Source organism: Teleopsis dalmanni, chromosome 2, assembly GCF_002237135.1.
Source record: "Teleopsis dalmanni isolate 2A chromosome 2, ASM223713v2, whole genome shotgun sequence".
Lineage (NCBI taxonomy): Eukaryota > Metazoa > Arthropoda > Insecta > Diptera > Diopsidae > Teleopsis > Teleopsis dalmanni.
In genome coordinates, this window is record NC_051847.1 from 105,156,587 (window position 1) to 105,174,714 (window position 18,128).

Here is an 18,128-nt window from a genome sequence, read left to right on the forward strand (position 1 = left end):
TTGCATATGCTAGCATATATGTACGTATGTAAGTTATATTAACATTGTTGTCTCATATCCAAAACAAGCAGACAAGTTTTTAAAAAATATAGGATTATAAATACAATATATAATTAATTATTAAAAACTAATCACTAAGTTTTTATTTAAAATTGATAACAGGAGTTCACTGATAATAATAATTTGAAAAATATTTTATTTAAATATTTAAACTCATTAAACATTTAATGGTAATTGCAATAATCGATACTAAGAATTTATAAGTATGTATGTTATAAAACAAAACTTGGAATTACGCCGAAACGCTGTAGTTATTTTTAATTAAATTGAGCTCTGCATAAAATCCAACTTAGTAAAAGTGTGTAGAAAGATAATTTAACAATACAACAAAAATATCGCAAATAATTACCATGGGCTGTATAAAACTTTAAACTGTGCTGAACAAAAGTGGTGGTGAAAAAAATTTTTAGCTTATCCTCAGGGCGCCTATCTTTTTTACTTTTCCTATGCTTTGATAAGTAGCTTTTGAGTTGCGATTTTGTTTAGCTATTGAACACCTGGTATACAATGCTGCATTGTATAAAAGCAGATGCAGATGCAGATGAAATAAAAAAGATTCGAACTTTACTCATATATATATATACATATATGCATGTACATACACTAAAACATGTAAGAATGAATTCAGTTAAGATTTTACATACATAACATATATACATACATGTTAAAGTTCCTTTACAAGACAGCTTCAGAACAGATATGATATACAATATATAATTATAATTTTAAATATTTCTATATTTCTATGTATGTATTAAAAAATATGTACTTATATATGTATATCACAATTAAATTAATGACTAGAAATCATTAAATTAACTATGCATAGAAGTATAATGACAGCCCTGTAGTCAAAATACACATAGAGATAAGTACGTATTAAAATATGTATAATAAAACCATCTAAGCTCACATTCATTATATTATCCTAGTACACAGAATGCTACCTAACGAATTGAAAACCTTAATAATAAAAATAACTATTTTACTGTATATGTATACATACTCTTATGCAAATATATACATATGTACATACATTTTTTATATAATTTAACTTTTTTATTTCGAAAAGGATTAAAGGAAAATGGAACAAAAAGATTGAAATACATAAGGAAGATATATTCAAAATGCATACCATGATTACATACAAAGTACTTAAGCCTCTGGGATAATCAATAATATTGATAATAACGAAAACAATACTTGTAGCTAAAGAGAAGAAATGACCAAAAAATTCCATTACCAATTTTAAAGCAATTTCCATATTGTCTGATTGCTACGAACGAAACCCATGCAGAAGTTATGAAGACGCAATTTAGACACAAAAACAAAAATATATATCTAGAAGTAAACAAAATAAAAAGATAATCTTTAACGAAATGAGGTATATGTAAGAATATGCATGAGCAATAATCATGGATGCGAATACATTTATACTGGCAGCATCAGTGCTTCGGCTTATGCTACAGCCGCCCCCAGCTCTGTACAATACACTGTAGCACGATTGTGTCTGCCAATTTGACCAGACTTTGAGCTACAAAAGAATATCATAACACGCACAACAAAATTTAAGATGCATATACATGTGTGCATATATATCGTCTATATATTAAACTAAATTCTAATGCATTTATGGTCGAAATAAGTATTGTCTCGAAGGATCCTTATATCAAAGAAATTTCCACAATGAACATTATATGTATATCTTATATATGTATAAGAAGAACAGTTTAAGGCCCAATTATAAAAATGTGTTTTAATTCCGTTACCAACTAAACAACATATTATACTTCTTGGCAGAAGTGTAGGGTATAAGATATTTGGCGGGCAATAAACGTATATTTACTCTTACTTCGGTTTCTCTTCTACGTTTTTTCGTGGTGCTTTAATACGTTTCGGTACTAGAGTGTGTACTTCACTAATTGCAAATTCGATGGATGCACATAATCGTTTTGCATTCTTAAATAATTTGTAATAATTTCCTTTAGGGTCAACGAATAAATCTGGAAAGGTACAAATCGTATGGAAAAAAAGTTAAAATAAATAACAAAACATAAAGAAAGAACTTGGACTTGAAGTTTAATGATGATTTAAAAAAAAAGGAAATGGAGCCTGCTGAAGAACGAAATTGTTGCGTTCTTCTCAGTTTTGTATAGTTGTATTTAATTTAAAATTGTGCAGAGCCAAGTTAGGGACGTGTAATCTAAAACATTATTACACCTTAATCATGTATAACAACGTGGGAAGTTAAGCAAATTTAAATTGGTAGAACCATTACGACTTTCATATGTTTATGGATTTTATTTGTCTATTTTTGCATTGTTGCGGCTAATTCGTACGAATAAAAATCAAAGATGCTGTTACGCTAGCTTCAATGTAGCTAAATAATATATTTTTACAATGTACAATGAGGATATATAATATATATACACATATATATATGTATGTATGTTCATATGTAATTAATTCATATCTATTTCTGCTAAGCTTGGTTTCAAGCACTGTTTCGCACTGTTCTCGTATTTCCATTTTAGTAAATTTTAATTGATATCTTTAAAATAACTACATAAAATTATATCATTAAATGTAATGATGCAGTTATGAGATGGAAATGATTAAAAATGTAGAACGGATAAAAAATTTCGCAAAATATAGGCACGGTTTCAAATAGATTCCATTGTTGATTTAAAATTGCTTCAAATGAATAAAAGGGTCTGAATATTGATATTAAAATAAAGTCTTAAAATATTTTATCCTTTCTTCGGTATTAATACGTACAATAATCAATGTTTGAAACAGATTATCCTTTTGCATATATCAAGAAATCGAACTAGAAGTGTGAAAACCAATAAAAGCCACTTTTTAACCGGAATGGAAGTCAAAAGTTACATACATATATCGTTTTGTTTGGTTCAGTACCGTACAGTTTGGCTTCCGTTTATATAGACATTATATGGACGTTTTTCTTCAGTCGGTAAAACTTTAGTGCATTAAAGTTAAAGCTTCAAAAAAGGGTTTTTATTTATAAACGTAAAAATTTGTTTTTGTATTTAATAAATTCGTTTTTCGCTTTTAGTGATATATTTCATATGCTTCGTTTAAGGTTTTCTATTTTACAGTACAAATCATTAAACAATCGCTAACACGTAAAAATTTGAAAACTTACTAAAAATATAGTGGTGTATTACGATTATGATCGATATATTCGCGGTCTAAACACTATATAGGCAAAAATTTGTACAAATTTAAAGAAATTGGATTTACAACAAATGTGCTAAGACCTAGACATCAGCGAAATGTACAGCTGCAAATATTACTAATGCCATATCTCCGAACTATAACATTTTGACTGGAGAATTAATATAACCGTATTTTTTCTGAAAATGACCATGTAATTTGGTCTGTATTGATTGTTAAATTTACATAATAATCAATTGTTTTGAAAAAGAAATGAAGAATATGGAGTTTGAAAATATGTGGATAAAAGGTTGCCCATATTGGTCTTTTAATTTTTTACGTAAATTATATGTAAAATTTGTAAGATAAGCCTTATGAAAACTGGTCATTTTTGAATGGTCGTTTTTGAATACCGACACAGATAAAAACCAGTTGATCGATATATTATTGTAATATTTTACTTTTGTTGTTCAAACTAAATAATCAGAACGAATTTTTTTAATTTTGCGAAGTTGTTAATTACTTTAGATACGAATTGTACATGAGAAATTTTTGTGGCTTTAAAATAAGAATTTTACAATCCCGTAATAATATCTGTTAGAGTTATTGGCCAGAAATTTTAGTATTGGCAAGATCTATAGAATATACCCATTCATTTAAATAGTAGAATAAGACAATTGAGAGCTACTAACAAAATCGACTTTAAATTCGAATCAACTTTATGTATTTCTTCAACTTTAAAAAAATAATACACAATTGAACTTGTATTAGTTATTTAATGTGAACTTATACCTGATTCCCTTATAACCCTTTTAGTTTTACACTTAGATAATTAGCATAATTGCAGCTCTTTAATAAAGGCTACTTTAAATCTGATAGCCAAAAATAGGTTTTCAAAGCTTTATAATTTTAATATAAAATTATACTTCAGTTAGTTAAACAGATAATTTGTTATAGTGAAAATTAATAATCTGTAAAAGAAGTTAACATTATTTCGAATAATATGTTATACAAATTACCAAGTTTTGTTCAATCGTCGAGTGATTATATCTATCTACATATGTATGTAAGTTCTATAATTCCACAACTATCCAAAAAACGTTTCAGAATATGGAAATTTATACCAACATAAACTAATCTGAAACCACTTCTTGGTCTCTATATTCTAAATAATCATCATGAAGTGCACAAAGCGATTGAACTTTATTTTTTATCATGGTTATCGGTTTTGTTCTTATTTTTCTTATTTATTTCATTTTATTGCATTTCATCTCTGTTTTTGTTTTCATTCCTCATTTTTTTATTATAAAACTAGACTGCCAAGCCAGACGAATTGGTGAACTAAAATTCCGTTCAACACATTTTACATACTCTACGCCAATATAAACTACGCAAATATAGTTGCAAAAGCTTACCAATCTTCCCGCATCCGCCACCGACCAAATGTAACCACAATCAGACAATCAGGCGATCGACCGTTTTTATGACGACCGTGACGGCGACGACGACGATGACGACGACGACGACAACAACGACGACGAAGACTACGTTGTCTGTTTGTTGAAATTTGTTGTAGCATATTGATTTGCAGAAATTCCTTTTACAAAACGAAACGTTATGTTGGAGTTTGTTATTCTGTTGCTTTGGGTGAGCAAAAACACAAAAACACAACAACACAACAGCACAAAAACACAAAATACAAAAATTTTTGTGTTCTGCCCGTTACATATTATTAAATCAATTCTAATAGTACAATGACTTTTCAAGTATAAACACCAGTTTAACATACTATCTTCCGTGGTGATACATCTATCATAATTTTGTGTTTTCAGTTTAGAGTCTTAACTTCCAAATTTTCAAATGTCCAAGTTAAACAGTAAAATATATACATACATATAACATATGTATATATATGCATATATTAAAAATTTTCTATTAGAGAAGTCCTTAGTGAAACTATAGTAAAGTATTCATAAGTGACAAAATACGAGAAAATCACTTTAGTTTATTTCTTCCCTTATGAACTCAAATGGAAAAATCGCAAAACGCTATTATTTCAGCTGTTAGATCAGCTAAATCAAAGCAATTAAATTAAGTTAAGTTTCTAAATATAGCTCAATAATTAAGTGGATAAAATTAATTGTTAAATAGGAGCACAGGGTCTTCTTAAATTGTACTTACTACATGGCTCGCATACCCTTATAAATATCAAAGGAATAGCCAACACCGCACCATTGTTTTCGGTATTTCTTACGTGCATTTTTGCCTTTGTCTGTTTTTATATTGGCTAATCCGCAAGAAATTTGTATTAATGATAGCGTAGCTTGTGGGAGAGGTTTGATGATGTTTACTGGTCGCCTTTGTATTCTCTACTGTCGTAAACGAATAAATGTGTCTGAAAAAGTACGTTCTTATTCGGTATGGTGTAGGAGAGAATGGAGAAGTATAAATATCACTTTTAATAATATAACAAATGTGCAACTGAAAACAATGCCAAGTAGTTAAAGGTAGAATTTCTCGGCGGTAGAAAACACGACAATAATGCTTTATTTTGAGATAAAACGATGAAATACATAAATCAGTTCAGCAGCATCTGGCTCTGACCTTAAAGTTAATATGGAGTTCTGAATTGATATTAAAAGAGATGAGCAAAATTAACAAAAAGAAGAAGAAAAATAAAATTGAGAAATGGCAAGAATAACAATAACAAAAGTGCATTATAATTCAACACAAAAGAACAGATATTCATGCATAAGATTTTAATTTTTGCCTTTTAAATTTTGGGGTGATTGCTCTTCTGGTATGTTTTTTCATTCATAACCTTCAATAAAATATTCACTCTACGCTTCCTTTTTAATTTTAATTTCAGTTAGTATCTCTGCGTTTTGCGTTACTTATTAGCGTCACATCGTTGCAATGCACCGCCAATTCTTGTTTTTGACTTAGGCCTTACTTTATGAGTTCTATTTAATAGCAGTTTTTAATTCGGTTTATCCTCTAACGATGAAACGAATGCTTCTTTCTTAAACTTTCTACAAGAGATGTTAGTAATATATGTACCATATATATCTTTTTCGTTAATTTGTAGCCTATATATATATTTGAAAACAAGGTATTGGGTGAAATCTTTTTTTAGTTATAATATATATTTTTTTTGGTAAAAGACTAACTGCTTTTTCAAAAAGAAATGTTACTGATTGGATGGATTTACATATAATTTTTAATTACCCACTTTAACCATACCTAATAACTCCTAGACAAGTTAGATAATAAAAAATTCAAACCATTTTAGTTAACTATTCAAAATTTATCATTAAATACCAGATATTAAATTATTTCAGTATATACATAAATTGTTTTTAATTTTTGATATATTTTTTCTAGAAAAAATATTTAAAAAAATATACATATGTATGTATATGTGTAATACTCGTTATATTAATTAACACAGTTTAGACTATCCCTTAAAGCAGGGCTGTCCAGACTAGATGCGATCGCGGGCTAATATAAATCACTATACAGATTCGTGGGCCGCAGAAACAAATACATAGTTGTTCATTCATAGTTCTTTTCGACAGAAATAAAAACACGGTTATAATGTTGAATTTAGTTTTATTAATTTATCAATTTAAATTCATTTATTTATTATACCATAAAAATAAAATAATGTAGTTTTACCAGTACACCAGGGGAAAATTTGTGTAATTGTAGCAGATTTATATCATGTCGCGGGCCGAGCTCTGGACAGCCCTGCCTTAAAGTATGCAAAATGAAAACGAACGAATCATGAATTACCAAAAATATATATATATGTACATATGTATATATTTTTGGCAGTGCAAGAAATTGTTTTTAGTAGTTGAAACTATGTATGTATGGATGTCTTGATAAAATTTTTAAAAATCTTAGGATTTGTTTTCCCATAAAATAAGAGACAACAATGAAACGTTTGATCAAAACAATTGAAATTAATATATGCATATGTATATTTTATCGCATATGATGAATTGAAATATGATTCTGAAGTGCGGGAAAAAGTAAAAAAAACTTAGATCTACTATTATAACAAAACTATTGGTTTGAATTTTCATTTAAAACTACTTTATATAATCTTTATGCAACTAAGCACATTAGTAAAGGGAGACGAAAGGGCGGGGTGATAGCATCACAGTTGTGTACACAGTAAGTGGATAATATTTTTAACATACCAGATAAAATGGGTGTGTATCAGAGATCGGGATGAATGCATTCAAAACCCAGCATGAAACATACTGCATACTTGCGAATCATGTGTGCAAACGAAGCACAATAAACGCACTATTCGCACAGTTTAATGCAGTGCACTGTTTTGCTCTTCAGAAGGCAATGAGCCTTTTCAAACAGCACCAAAAGAATTACAGTGCTGTTATTATCTATATCATGCTACATATAATGATGTGTTAAAGCATTACTTGCGTTAAGTTTTGCTTATAGTTCTGTGTATTAAGCATTGGAGAAAGGATTTGCAAGGAAAATATTATGAAATTAATTTATAACATAACAGAATGTCATTTGTAGTATACACACTTTTAAAAGCGTATTTTGTACCATTCAATATAACAGTTAAAAAACAGGAACTAAATTTCTCCAATCTTCATAAATGGTTTGAATTTATGTGACAATAAAAAATACATACATATGCATATAATTTTATAATCTATATTCTATATTCTATTTTTAGAGGCACTGTTTTCGGGAAATGTGAAATTTATTTTATCAAAACTTTATGTGTTCGCTGTATGACTCTATTTGTAATAAAATAAATAATACATTTATGTTTTCTGACAAGGTCACTTGCATAAGAAATTTTGAAGGGTGCAATTCTGAGGCTTATATTGTAAAAAGAAATCATTTAAAAATCAAATATATCATCTTCAAATAATCGTTGCTTAATAAAAAGCAGTAGTGTGTTCATTGATGCAGTATAATGCAATACACTGTACGAACTAGAAACGCAACGAATATTTTTGTTGGCACCTTAATGTTAGCCTTCTTAAACCAGATTGAATATCAGATTGAATGTCAGATTGAATGACAATGTTCCTTATCATAAGACGAGTAAGCTGTATTATACAGAGAGGTCTGATTAAGATAGAAACATCAGCTATAGGAAATGGCGCAATGGTTTGATGGTTAGCTTTAAACAAAAGCTATAACACTAAAAAATTTATCTTATATATATAAGATAAGTAGCAAATTCATTGCTACTTGTCATATAACAGATGAAGCAATGAATGTCTCAATATACAATACAGTACCGGCGATATTGTTTTGAATTATATGATTCTTTTAATAATGTTGTAAACTAATTAATGTAAGATAATACAATTAACCATCTTGTATAGCGTACTAAATTCACAGCATAAGAATTTTAATGCGTTTAAATTTATAGTTAAGTAGAATGCAGTAAACATATTTGGATTCGTAAAAAAATTGATTTATAAAGTATATATATATATATATATATACATATCAAAATTAATTTAGTAATAAAGTACTTTCTAATATAATATTAAACATATTTCATTCGGAATTTCTTATATTAAACACTTACCTTCCACTGGGTAGTCACAGATTTTGAAAACTTCTTGTATGCTGGGTGTTTCGAGCTGCTCGCTGCGCCTTTGTAGGCATATAAATTGCTCTATCTGTAAGTGGCGTAAACTCTTTATGTGCTGCACCATATCAAGTATATTCTGTGAGGTAAAGATGCAGAGCTGACACAGCAATGCCTTCTTACTGTTTTTTAGTTGAAAACTGTTCTCTGGCAGACAAACTGGCTCCGTAAAAGTGCCTACATTTGTATTGTTTGTGTTGTCTGTAGCATTGTTGCTATTTTCAGTTGTTGTTAATGATTTATGTTCGGCATCATTGTTTTGTTGTATTAATGCTAACAAATGCTGAAATATCATTCGCATTGTGTCATGTCGCATATGCTGTGTATGTAGGGATAGCTTTTGAATGGAATTCGTGTAAAAGTCGCAGCAATTGCATTTTAGCTGAACAGCCGAAATTTGTTGGTGATACTTTAATTTGTATTCGTTTTGTGGACCGCCCTCCCGAATGTGATTGACAAAATTTAATTTTTGCAGGTGCTTATCTGTCTTACTGTGCAATTGAAAGTTAGCTTTGAGATTTGTCTTGTAATTGCATAAGCGGCAAATATAGTTGTTGTTTAGGATTAACATAATATCTGTGCTATTACTGACAGCACTACCACTGCCGATTGCATACTGACGCGATCGATCGATAAGTAGATGCTGATTAAGTTCATCTAAACTGTTTGAATTGAAGTTAGCACAGACAATACAGCTGTAAAGAGTACTTGGACATGGATCAGGTTTTATGGGCGGTTCGATGGCATCGCTTATTTCTCCTGAAGCTGCGGCCGTGGAAGACAAACAAAAATCAATACTTTGCGTATCGGAAAAAAGCAATGAGGGGGATTTCGCATTTGGTGAGCATTGTGGCTGCATTTGTGTTTGTTGTTGGCCGGATGAGGATGTAGGGGAAGGGGTTGAAGTTTTTATATGAGATTTGATTTGTTGTTGTTGTGTTGAAGATGCTGAGTTATGTTGCAGTAATTGTATCATTAAAGCTTGATTATAAGCGAGATCAGCTAGTGCGACTTCTGGAAGAAAATTATTATTTGATGGGAATGTAACTGGAATATTAGCCAAGTTGTTAGAAATCTGTTGGTGCTGCTGTGCAGAGGCCGCAGCAACAACTGCCGTCGCTTGTTGATGCCTTTGTTGCAGAAAGTTCAAAGCTTGTATATGCTTTATATTGTTCTGTAGAACGGCCATATTATGAGTGTGTTTTTCACTTGTCATATGTATTCGTAAATTGCGAGCAACAGATGTTTCATAATTACAAATATCACAACGAAAAGCAGGCTTCGTCTTATTACCAACTGAGGATGATGTGCTTGTACTATTTGTTGACAAAGTATGAGCTACATTATTAACGGTCGTTTGTAATTGCTGAGATTGTTGTTGTTGCTGCTGCTGTTGCTGTTGTTGTGTTTTCTGGTGAGATTGGGAGGTGTTACTGATGATTAGACTTTTAGGTGGCCCCTCAATTTTGCTGCTACCGACTGCAGCTACAGCTGCCGCCGCTGCGGCTGCTGCTACCATACTTTGAGAATTATTTAGTTCTTGCATGTTATTCAAATGTTTGTCAGATTGCATGTGAATAGAGAGGTTTCCTTTAGTAGTTGTGGAATAATTACATATCTCACAGCGATAAGGTTTATATCCACATGAGTACGACTCACCACGCGCTAAACGAGGATGTTGCTGCCCTACAATTTTGTGACACAAAAAATAAAAATTACAATTTGTTTTTATTAAAATTATGTTTTCAGATGTACATAGACACTATTTTGATATTTCTCTAATAGATACATATAGAAAGTTTTTCGCAAAAAAATGCTCAAAATGAAATAATTTGTTCCTAAAAGATCTTACCTGCTAAACAATAACCACATGCACTTTCTCCGTCAGGATGCTTTTCTCTCATATGAATTTCCAGTGTTTCCTGATACTTATAGTGCCAATTACATTGAGGACATTTCAACGTCTTGCATGAGTTCCTAGTAGACATTTGTGAACCGCTATTTAAGCGAGCGGAATTCAATATCAGTTCGCATCTGCAACATAATGAAAATAGAAGCAAGATTCGAGTTTTTGTTAATATTATAATTCCTTTCTTTTTCTAAAATATAAATCTCAACAAATTTAATTTTTTAGGGGCATTAGTTAATAATAATTTTATAATTCAATACTTTAAAGTAAAAGTAAAAAATTTATAAAACTAAAAAATTACTTCGTTGTCTATGATACTAAGGACGTGTGCGAGTTAGGCTAAGTTGCGTTCTAAATGAGGGAAATTCTAAGATGAGCCGATAATGTAGTGATGGGTCGATACGTGTTGATAAATGGCTAAATGTGTGCAGTGCAAAAAATCCCAAAAAATCTCCCATTTGGTTTAGCATCAACTTAGCCTAACTCGCACACGACCTAAGTGTATGAGAACCCGTTAAATTGTTAATTTTTAAAAAAAAATATTGGTTTCTGATTTTATTTGTATGTCAATATTTAAATAAATTATTTTGACTAAATTCCAAATATTAAATTAATGAAACTGTTCACAGAATATAAAATAATTACTCAAATTTAGAATAATACTTTCCTAATAAATTATTTTTTTTTCCAAATAAATTATGTTATAAGTAACAAAAAATGTTATAAATTATTTATTATTTGTTATAAATTAATTTTTTAATTCTATTAATACTTTAAAAATTAGAATGCATTATTGTTAATATCAAAGTTACTACGGTATATATAATAATTTAAAATTAAATTAAATAATTTAAACATATTTTTATATACACAAGATACATATGAATTACAACTGTCTGAACTTCTCGTAAATACATAAACTCAACTGTGGCTTTGTCTGTATCTTCAATTGCTTGCTAGAAACATAAAATAATAAATGAATGAAGTCAGTCCAAAAATGCTTACATACATATGAAAATAAAAATCAAAACCATATATATATGTATCTTAATAGAAATTTCTAAATTATGCCTTCTCATTGGTAATTGTGTAAAAGTAAATACAATAATTTTTCCCCTTTATTACAAAGCAAGCTTTTGGTGCTGTATGTGGCATCTTTGTTTGGTGCAAAGCAGAGCATGACAAGACACACTAAGTAATCAAATTCTCGTTTTTCTCTCAGTCAGTACAAAGTCAGTATGTGAGTACAAAGAGCTTTTGGAAAATTTGAACTAATTTTATGCTTGTTTTGGATATTTGCTATAGGTATAGGATTCACGTTAACTAATATTTAAAAATAGCTGCAAAAAAGTCGGTCTAGTTTAATATTACGTCTACATTGGTCCTAATTGTCTAATTTACAATGAGTCATTTAAAAGTGTTTACATTACACGAGAGTTTTGATTGTAATTTTAACTATCATTTCAAATTATTCTTGATTTTGATAGCAAAACAAGTTTAAATCAAGATGATTTGTATGGGAATTTTGACAGCTGAAAACAGAGTTGAATCGTAGTTTGTACAAAATCGAATTTATTTTAACTCGGACAGTTCACCGTAGTACAATATTGTGCACTATAAACTTGTGCTATTATTAATAGTTTTGAGGAATGAATGAAATATTCATACAAAATAAAACAAAAATGTTTTTTTCATATATGTATATCATATGCATATCATATTTTGTGAAAGTACTTAAAAAGTGTGGACATATGATAAATCTGACAATCAAATTACAATAGCCGTAATTTTTTCTTTCAGAGTAGCAAAAACAATACTCGCAGCTTACGAAAGAAAACATATCAAGCAACAACAATGCTCTTAAAATCTTCAGAGATAGTCTTTACTCGCAAAAATTTTCACGTCTTAAGTTTTAGTGCAGCCAAATTTAAAAATCAGTCTATTGTGAATGTTCCCTGGAAATATGTTGCAAAATTCAAGTTATCTGCTAAAATTATATTAGCATATCATTCATTAATAAATTCAAATATGCACAAAAATAAATTAATTAATTTAAATACATACGATAATACATACTTCTTCTAATATTCATTTTGTTTAATTTAATTAATTTTTTCTTCAAATTAATTCATTTTTCATAACAGAATAAAAAAACATATAACGAAATGAAGTGATGCCAATTTGTTTCAACCAGATTTAATGTTATTTTTGTACAACTCTGATTGAAAAAATTACGGCTAATGATACGTCGAATGAATCGATATTTTTACTTTTTGATTTCAGTTGTCAGTTTAAAATTTTTGAAAGCTAAAATTATAATCAAAATTCTTTTGTGAATCTAGTATTGATTAAAATACGAATACGATTTTAAATGGCGTAGTGTAACAATAGTCGTTATTGTTCCGTGACTAGTAAAAACTACACCGTTTAATATATAAGTAAGTGATTCGCATATCGTATGAGTGGTCCAAATGTCTTGCTTTGCAGTAGTTTGACTGATATAATTAAGTATTATACTATTATACTAAACTTATACGTATAATATATATATATATATATATATATAAATTATTGTATCTTAATCCAACCAAATGAACTTCGTAGTTACGAATAGAACAATTATGTAGCGAACAGTTATGAATTTTTTTGTTTCTTGAAAGAGTACATATAAAATATTTCATTTCGAGATATATTTTCTTCTTCTCTAAATAGATGACTTTAAAGTACCAAACAATTATTTCTTCACATTTTTGAATTGGATTAATAATTAAATTAAGAAAGTTTTATTAGTCGTACTAAAAATCGTTGTTAGTTACATTTGATTGGTGTATCCTTTTAACTATAAACTAGTTATAGGAACAACGAAGAGGTCATTAATGTGATAAAGCATAACTGTTCTATTTTAAAGTAGGAATCTCAAATGAGATCGATCATATATCAAAATCCCAAACACGACAGCAACGGCTTTGTCGTTATCATTACTATCATTGTGATTATTATTACTAAACAAGATTATACAGAAAATCACGCCAACCATGCGAAAGAAACTGAATAATACGCGTACAAATGAATAGCTCGAGGGCAATTAAATACACAAAGTTGAATACGGAATCAGTGCAACCCCCATAGGCTATTAAAATTGTTAGTACACTAATAAACGAACTTGTGTGTGTACAATACAATCAATAAATAATAATTGACGGGTATGCTTAAAAGAACTTTGCATAAAACTTAATTTTTCGTACTGCTCAATTCTTCAAAGTAATATGCAGTATGATAAAAGTTTTAATGAAGAACAAGAAATTTATAAGTTTATATGCATTTTTACCATATAAAATTCCCAACAAGCAAATCCAATATTGAATGCGTAAAAAGTATCGAAAGATACCTTTGAAAATAATAAGAGATAAGGTATCGAACATTATTTTAACTATACATGTATACTATTGCCAGTCTGTCAGTTTATCTATCTTTCTAATATCTTTTTGTTTAGGACGATTTTGTGATTGTGATTAACTCAGTTTGACAAATGGATGCAATTGTAGACGTAAAATAAAATGATATTTTATATAGCAAAAATGATGTTTCATTGCATAGTATGATTTGTAATATAATTATCTGTGTTAACAATATCAAAACTACCACGATTTCAAAGCTGTTTTTTCTATTAAGTTTGTGAAGATGATTATTGAAAAAAAAAACTATATGCAGTATATGTTCACGATAGATGTCTGCCTGTCCATTTGTATGTCAATAATTTTCTGTCTAACTATAATCTAAGAGAACTTAACTTTGTGCTGTAAATTTTTTTGTGAATACAGGGTATATTAGGTGAGAATACCAAAACATTGATTGACTCAATCACATAGCGGCCATATTATACAACTGGGTTCATTTTTAGTAAATGAATTATATTATATTATTATGAAATCTTTTTTCATTAAACTACTTTCACTTAATAAAAACAAATAATTGATTTATGAAGGTTATAAAGTTACAGCTAATTTTTTCATAGTTCTTAATTGTTAAAACAATACATACCGTGCACAGTCTACACCTAAGGGACGTCCATTTATATGCTCTGAGCATGCACCAATCGTAAAGCTGGAAGCACTAGGAGCTGCATTATTAGAGTTGTTTGCAAGGTTAGCTGATACGTTTGCTGCTGCTGTTGCACATGTTGTGGGCGATATTGGTAGATTGGTGGTGGTATTTGGGTCGCTAGGTGACCGATGTGGTGTTACCGATGTTTTTATATGCGCATGGTGTATTTCTAACAACTCGCAAGTTTTACAATCGATTCCTTTGAAATCCATATGTTCTGGACACACTGAAGCAATTTTCGGTTGTTGCTGCTTTTGTTGTTGAGCAGCAAATTGTTGCTGCAAAAGCTCACTAATTAATTTAACACTACTGTTATTTGATTCGTTTGCCAAAGCAGCTAATGATGCATGAAACGTGCTGAGATGACTATGCTGCTGTTCAACTGAACGTGTTGCTGATGCAGATGTTGACACCGATTGAAAGGGAAACTGATATTGGTGTTGCAGCTGCAACAAATCAAGCTCCGTGTTAACATTTTCAGTATTTGTAGATAACAAGGCGTTGTCGTCTTCTTTGCGTTGTTGATGGGATTGATTGTTAATAAACTCGGCAAATGTGGATGACGAACTGATTGGCGTTTGATCATCATAACTTTTTGATTCTTGACAATCATAATTTTGATATTTACTAGCTTTTAATTCTACTGGAGAATTTGATACAGTTGTGTTTAAATCAAAAGATTTATTTTGGTTTGCTTTATTATTGCTACTTAAACTATCAGTACTACTAGCAATCTTATTTGATTCCTTTTCTTTTTCTTCTTGTACGGATTTTAAATTTAAAAATAGGGTATTTGCCAACTTAAAATTTTTTGTCGTACAGATATTAACATCCTGAGTAGGAGAATTTGAACTCTCTTTTGACGACACTAAAGCGCTATTTACACTTTTTGAAGGGAGGCAACAAGAAATTGGTTCTGCGCTTGATACAGATATCGGTATTGCACCCAAAAAAGTTGATGGTGGTGACTCTAGTGATGCAGACAATACTAAATGTGATGGAGATAAGGCTTGGTTTTTTGATAAAAATATATTATTCTGTTCTTGTGATAAATCAATTTGTACGGGCAGAGTATTAGGAGAACAAGCACTTTCTCGATTGTTGCTATTGCTACTGGTTATACTACTAATATTAACATCAATATGTTGGCTCTCGCTTGATATACTAACGCAGTTTGACGTGTGGCATTTTATATCAATTGGATTTATTGTGATATCTTCTGAAGTTGGAGTGTCAGTTGGTATTGAAGTCGTACTAGTCAAAATTTTTGTTGCAGCTGTCTCCTCCATTTCAGTATAAGTTAAATGTTTTGGCATAAGTTGTGCATCTAATGGTTCCAAAAATGAAATTTGCGGTTTTTCATCTGTGTCTCTTTGTATAATGGCACTTGAATACTCGCGTTTTAATAATCTTTTTTCTGTTTCTTGTAAATCTAATGTATGCTCTGCGTTTGCATGTAAACCAAATGATTTTGCGTTGCCAAATGAGAGCTTACATATAAAGCACATTAATATAGGTTTCTGAATTTTAATTATGTTTTCTTCTTTTAGATCAACGGTGACATCCTCTGCAGAAATAACGCGAAACGTATGGATTTTTGGGTTTGAGTTAGTGTCGGTTTTATCTTTATCCAGTTCTAAGCCATTTGTTACGTCGGTGCCAATGGACGCTGCGACATTATAATTCAGTCCAACTAATCAAAATAAAAAAAGCATTAACTTTTTAAAAAAAATATACATACATTTCTTGAAAATGTTTAAAATTGAAAATATTTTGAAAATACATAGCATTAAAAATTTTTCTTCAAAGTAATATAATTTTATAACTCGCAAATTTTCAGATTAAACACAGTTTTTTTCTGAGTCGAACAATAGACTTTCATAATATTTCTTTTAAACTTTCATTAAATTTGACAAATTATATTTCGTAGCGTCATTTGAACTACATATCCGCAATGTACTATTTTCGGCGTCGGTATAATCAAATCTATGAACACAGTCGTATTCTTCTAAAAGCGATTTGATCAAGTCGATTTGATCAAAGTTTTGCATTATATGTATTTCTTCTTATCAGTTTTGAATTGTAACTGGAGTTATGATAATGGTATCTGCTCCGATAAAGCAGATAAATCGAGGATATGTTGGAGTTATTCTAGATGGTTAGTCCCCATCAATTTAAATTTCTAGAAACAAGACCCATTGTTATCAGTTCATCACTTGTAAAAAATTAGGACCACCGAAAATTTATCAAAATGAAGATTATATTTACCCGAAGCCCTCAAAAGATTCATACTTATAAGTAATAACCTAGGAGGACTGAAAAACTGGATTTAGGTAATTGTTAATTGCAATGCTTGCAACATTTTCATCTAAGTGGATTTCAGCCCATGATGCGTTGATCACCGAAAATTTATCAAGATGAAGATTATATTTACCCGAAGCCCTCAAATGATTCATACTTATAAGTAATAACCTAGGAGGACTGAAAAACTGGATTTAGGTAATTGTTAATTGCAATGCTTGCAACATTTTCATCTAAGTGGATTTCAGCCCATGATGCGTTGATCACCGAAAATTTATCAAGATGAAGATTATATTTACCCGAAGCCCTCAAATGATTCATACTTATAAGTAATAACCTAGGAGGACTGAAAAACTGGATTTAGGTAATTGTTAATTGCAATGCTTGCAACATTTTCATTTAAGTGGATTTCAGGCCATGATGCGTTGATATTCATCTTGTTCTAACCAATAATTTAAAAATTCAAAAAATCTAATAGAAGAAATAGATCACTATTCTACGTATTGTTCATAAAAGTTTATATGGTGAAAAGCATTATAAAAACATAATGTGACGGTTAGAGAAGAGTTTACAGAAGCAAAACTCTTTTTTATCTAGAAGTTCACTGAACTTCGACTTTCACTATTGAAAAAATAGACGAAGGCATACAACGATTTGAAGGTGTACCAACGACGATTCCAATTAAATGCTGGAATGTTAGAATTTGAATATGTCTTCACTTTCGTTAATGGCAAAACACTATGTGTAGATCGCATATTTTCATAAAAAAAACCTTAAGTCGTTCTAATGTTTTTGAATTTAACTTTATTTGAATCGTTTTACCAAGATTTTAGTAGAAGAAATGCACCTACAAATTTTAAAATATTGTGAAAAATTACCGATCACAAAACTAAATCGATTACAAACAAATTTTACTGGTTA

At 29.9% G+C, this 18,128-nt stretch overlaps 1 protein-coding gene across 3 annotated transcripts in view; it reads right to left on the bottom strand.

Annotated features, from left to right (window-relative positions):
* The window catches only part of LOC119675082 (zinc finger protein 2), a 92,093-nt gene that overhangs the window by 16,591 nt on the left and 57,374 nt on the right, over nt 1–18,128 (bottom strand). For all 3 annotated transcript variants that reach the window (XM_038086269.1, XM_038086268.1, XM_038086270.1), the window contains exons 4-6: nt 14,844–16,599; nt 10,746–10,927; nt 8,831–10,579 (exon numbers count right to left, since the gene is read on the bottom strand). In XM_038086269.1, coding sequence (XP_037942197.1) covers nt 8,831–10,579; nt 10,746–10,927; nt 14,844–16,599 — 3,687 coding nt within the window. The remainder of the gene's footprint in view (nt 1–8,830; nt 10,580–10,745; nt 10,928–14,843; nt 16,600–18,128) is intronic.